Source organism: Lactuca sativa, chromosome 6 (assembly GCF_002870075.4).
Source record: "Lactuca sativa cultivar Salinas chromosome 6, Lsat_Salinas_v11, whole genome shotgun sequence".
In the NCBI taxonomy this organism is placed as follows: Eukaryota; Viridiplantae; Streptophyta; class Magnoliopsida; order Asterales; family Asteraceae; genus Lactuca; species Lactuca sativa.
This window is the reverse complement of record NC_056628.2, coordinates 117578991-117583819: the sequence shown is the minus strand read 5'-3', so window position 1 is coordinate 117583819 and position 4829 is coordinate 117578991. Positions and strand designations below refer to the sequence as shown.

The 4829-nt window shown below is 33.4% G+C and overlaps 1 protein-coding gene across 1 annotated transcript; it reads left to right on the top strand.

Moving 5' to 3' along the window:
- The first annotated feature begins 212 nt into the window (after positions 1-212).
- LOC111907533 (phytyl ester synthase 1, chloroplastic) lies at positions 213-4582 on the top strand. Its single transcript, XM_023903333.3, has 12 exons — positions 213-878; positions 1127-1178; positions 1353-1408; positions 1786-1944; positions 2013-2119; positions 2193-2314; positions 2561-2669; positions 2811-2941; positions 3025-3388; positions 3509-3622; positions 3809-3894; positions 3995-4582. Exons 1-12 carry the CDS (start codon positions 491-493, stop codon positions 4296-4298), a joined length of 1992 nt encoding a protein of 663 aa, XP_023759101.2. The 5' UTR covers positions 213-490; the 3' UTR covers positions 4299-4582.
- Positions 4583-4829: the final 247 nt, after the last annotated feature.

Genomic DNA, 4829 nt, shown 5'->3' with positions numbered 1-4829 from the left:
CCTCCAAATGCTATCGACCCAGCTACCATCAGAACCCACTGCCAATTTCCGAGACCCTCAGAGAGCAAAGCGTATGCATTCCATGGAAGTAGTAGCTTGGTTGCTTCGAATGGAGATGCCGATATATGGAAAGCTCTACATTCTTCTTCTTTGCAACTGCATTATTTGTTTCAGGTAAATAACATTTCAACTAAGTATATTTTATCTGTATTTTTCTTTCACTACTATTCTAAGTTCTAACTATGTTTTGCCGTCAATTGATTCCAGTCTCGCAAACAATATCATAGAACTTGTCGTATCGTTTTTTTCTTAGTCTTAATTTTGTTTCTTTCTTCATGGGTTTATTAGCACCGAAACGATTTATATATTCGCTTCAAGCAAAACTTTCTATTTTGAATCGAAAAAACAAATACCAAAGCCTGCAGCAACTAATCTGTCGATTCTAACTAGGGTTTTGAACTCTAATTTTGAGCCATTTGTTGTGGAAGCAATGATACTGACTGCAAACAGCTTTTGGGTTCCACTTCCACCTCATTTAGCTCTTAATGCTGGTTGTAAATCCAGATCACAAGTTCTTGTTAGGAGTATATCTGGTGAGGATCCTGTAGTATTATCAGAATCTTTTAGAGTTGATAAATTAGCTTCTGTTGATGAGAGGACTAGGCTAAGTTATGAAGTTGTAGGAAAGAAAAGAAGGGAAGATGTTTCTGAAAAATTAGAAGTTTTGTGGGACGATGGGTTTGGAAGTGAGAGTGGTAAAGATTTCTTTAAATTGGCGACTGATATTATTAAACCGGATGGAGGACCACCACGGTGGTTTTGCCCTATCTCATGTGGTACACCATTGAAGGATTCACCTGTTCTTTTGTATTTACCTGGTAATTATTCAATTTTTCAAGAGTTTTCAAAATTCAATCAACACGGATATCATTTTGTTTTTAATTCTTGTGTAAGTGGTAATCTTATATGATCATGAATCCAATGATCTTATAGACTATAGTAATGTCTGGTTCATGTTCATATGGACTCTTTGATTGGTTTTGTAAAGCTGTTAATAACCCTTTGTGATATTTTGTAATTTGAGATTCAATTTATTGTTAATGTTTGGTTGTGTTGATTCATTCAGGATTGGATGGAACTGGATTGGGACTCATTTTGCACGAGAAAGCTCTTGGGAAGTGAGTCACTACTCACATGTAACCATTTTCTTAATAATAGTGTAAACTTTTTAAAGAATATGAAATCATTGTCATTTATTGTAATCATGAATCTTTGCTCTTATAAAAGGATTTGTATTTCATATCAAACCCTTTGCAATACTAGCTTATAACATGCAGCTTGCTTTATTACAGAGTTTTTGAATTTCGAGCTTTGCATATTCCTGTTCAAGATAGAACACCACTTGAAGGTATTTAGTTTCACTTGCATATAACATTTAAGGTTAAAAAACATGTGAAAATTAGGTAAAGCATGTGTGGGTGTAGAAGTAAGCTTTTCCTTTAACGATTCAAAGGCTTTTTGGGCATCTGCCTAATGGAAGGAATTTAGTTCCATTGGAATCCTTCAAATTCCATCAAAATTCATGTATATTTCAATGGCATTTTGAAGATTTAGACATCATCGACAAATAACCATTACAAAAGTTAATCCATCATTGTAAGAAATTTAAAAAAAATTGAGCAAATAATCACTTCAAGCCTTCACTTCAGTTATATAGCACCTGGTCCATAACAAAGGGGAACATTTGTAGAAACTGATTTAATTCATGAATTTTGTTGTATGAAGATTTGATTAAATTTGTTGAAGAAAGCGTGAGGCTGGAGCATGCTTCATCTCCAAAGAAGCCAATTTATCTGGTTGGAGATTCCTTTGGTGGATGTTTAGCTCTTGCAGTTGCTGCTCATAATCCTACAATCGACTTAGTAATTATACTTGTAAATCCAGGTCAGTATTTCTAATTTTTTTTTTTTTTTTAATTATCCAATCACCCATCTTTCTTCTATCTGTTTCAGCAACTTCTTTCGAGAAATCACGACTTCCAACTTTTCTTTTTCTACTCGAGGCTCTTCCTAATCTATTTTATGGTGCCTTGAGTTCAATTTTCTTATCTACAATACGTGTATGTGACCTCTTTCTTTGAGCTTATACTCAACTTATGTTCATCTGATAAGATTATGTTTATTTGTTGGCAGGGTTTAGTTGATATATTACCAAAAGATGCTCTTATTTGGCGATTAAAACTACTTAAATCAGCTGCTTCATATGCTAATTCTCATCTTCATTCCATTACTGCTGAAGTTTTGGTTTTGGCCAGGTTTCTTTCTTCCTCGAGTATCATTATTACTATTATCATCATCTCTTTTATTAGTGTCATAATAATATCAATTACGATTACTAATGTTATTATGACTTGGCCCTTAATTTAAAAAAAGCTTCAAAGTATAATGCCCTCGGTGGAAGAAACAAAAGAAAGTGATTTGTAATTGAAGCATTGAAAAAGTTGTTGAAATAGTCGATCCTCATGGATACAGTTTATTAATTTGGTGGAATAACTTTTCAGTTATAAGGATAAGCTACTCCCTAGTGAAGATGAGGCACTAAGGCTTACACAATTGTTGAAAAATTGCAGCTTACACTTCTTAAAAGGCAAAGGTCACATGATCCTATTGGTAATGTGAACTCTTATACTTTTGGTTCTTTTACATTGATCAATGTATAATCTATTTTTTTTTTTGTCATCCTCATTAAATACCTTTGGATAAATTTTGTTAAACACTATTTGAGACAATGATGACACATTTTTAGTGCAGGAAAATGATAGGAATTTGTTGACAATTATAAAAGGTTCTTCAAAATACAGACGTACCTCATACCATGATGAGGTCAAGGACCACCTCCCTCCCAGTATGTCAGAATACAAAAAGGAAACCAAAGGCCATTGGTAATTAAAAAAAGAAACACTCATTATATATATACAAGTAAAAAAACGAAACATTATCTAATCTCACTTTTAACTAAATACAGGTTGTATCACCTTGCTACAAGTCCAGTGATGCTTTCAACAATGGAGGATGAAAAAATAGTAACAGGATTAAACGGGATTCCAAAAGAGGGCCCCGTATTATTTGTTGGGAATCATATGCTCATGGGGCTCGATCTTTTCATACTTCTTTTACAATTTTTGAAAGAAAAAAAAATAATTCTTCGTGGATTAGGGCATCCGGAAGGTCTTAAACTTGACATTCAATCCGGGATTCCATATATTTCAATTATTTTACGAGTGTTTGGAATGTTGCCTGTGACTCCAATTAATTTTTTTAAATTATTTTCTACAAAATCATACGTGCTTCTTTACCCTGGTGGCGCACGTGAAGCCCTCCACCGTAAGGTCCGCCACCTCATCACTTCATTTGTTAGATTTTCAAGGGCTAAATGCAAGAAATAGCAATCTACTTTCTGTAAGGTTTTGTTGTATTTAGTGTGTGTTGATGTTTTTATTGTTTCTCAGGGTGAAGTTCATAAGTTATTTTGGCCTGAACAACAAGAGTTTGTAAGAATGGCTGCAAAGTTTGGGGCCACTATTGTACCCTTCGGATGCGTAGGGGAAGATGATGTGTCAGAAGTAAGAAATAACTTTTTTTTAGATAATCGTAATTATATATTTTTTTTTATAAAGGTTGTTGTAGTCAATAGGTTTTAGAAAGTACAATTCGTTGATACGAATTTTTTTTTTTGAAAGTAGATTGTATATATGTAATCTGTATCTCCATGGATATGATTTTATTTTGATGGTTTAAAATGTATGTAGATGATCTTGGATTACAATGACTGGAAGAAAAATGCTGCAGTCAGTGACTATTTAGAAGAAAATAATGAGAAATTACTTCTTTTGAGGTAAACACAAACTTTTTTCTTTATGTTTTACTTTCACGTAATAAAATCGAGTGACCATTTTGTTAAGGAAATTTGACATTTGTTTTGTTATGGTAAATAGGCAAGATAAGGAAGGGGAGGTTGCTAACCAACAACTTCATTTACCATTGGTTATACCCAAGATTCCGGGGAGATTTTATTATCTTTTTGGGAAGCCTATAAAAACAAAGGGACTCGAGAAGATATTGAACGACAAAGAGAACGCGAATGCATTGTACTTGCAAATAAAGAATGAGGTTGAAAAGAATATTGCGTATTTGATTAAGAAGCGAGAGGAGGATCCTTATCGAGGATTTGTGAAGAGGATTGTGTATCAAGCAAAAACACAAACTCCGTACGATCAAGTTCCGACATTTGAACCTTAGATGACACATGACTTGGATACTGGATTTTATAATTGGCTAAATGCATGAAATAGCAATGTACTTTCATGTATTTGTGTATTATAGTATTCGGTTTTCATTTATATATGTTATAGTGTGGTACTTTTTTATTTTTATTTTTATTTTTTTTTATTTTTAAGTTAAAGGCATTGTATTTTATAATCTCTCATTCGTACTTACGACAACATTGAAATCACCAAAAAAAACATGTAAGTCTCATTATTCCTATTCATAAACGCCAAAAGAAAGCTCCATAACTTTTTTTTTTTAGGAAAATGGCCTTTGAGGGTAATAAAGTGTTAGATAAGTACTCATTTGGTCCCTTATCTTTTTTTTTTTTGTCTTTATTATACCATTGAACTTAATAATCCTGCTCACCAAAACCTTCGATACTGGTTATCACTTGTTTTGCCGGTTATCTCATTAATTAGAGATGACATGTCGTATTACGTGGACCTAGACCACGTTGCAAACCCGTTACTCTTTCACCCCCTTTTCTCCTTACAGTTAGGG

What these genes read in the sequence shown, in the direction of transcription:
- LOC111907533 (XM_023903333.3), top strand. Translation starts at nt 491, where the DNA reads ATGATACTGACTGCAAACAGCTTTTGGGTTCCACTTCCACCTCATTTA. An exon ending in AGATAGAACACCACTTGAAG is followed by an intron (nt 1,409 to 1,785) that starts GTATTTAGTTTC and finishes TGTTGTATGAAG; the next exon opens with ATTTGATTAAATTTGTTGAA. An exon ending in GAGAAATTACTTCTTTTGAG is followed by an intron (nt 3,895 to 3,994) that starts GTAAACACAAAC and finishes TATGGTAAATAG; the next exon opens with GCAAGATAAGGAAGGGGAGG.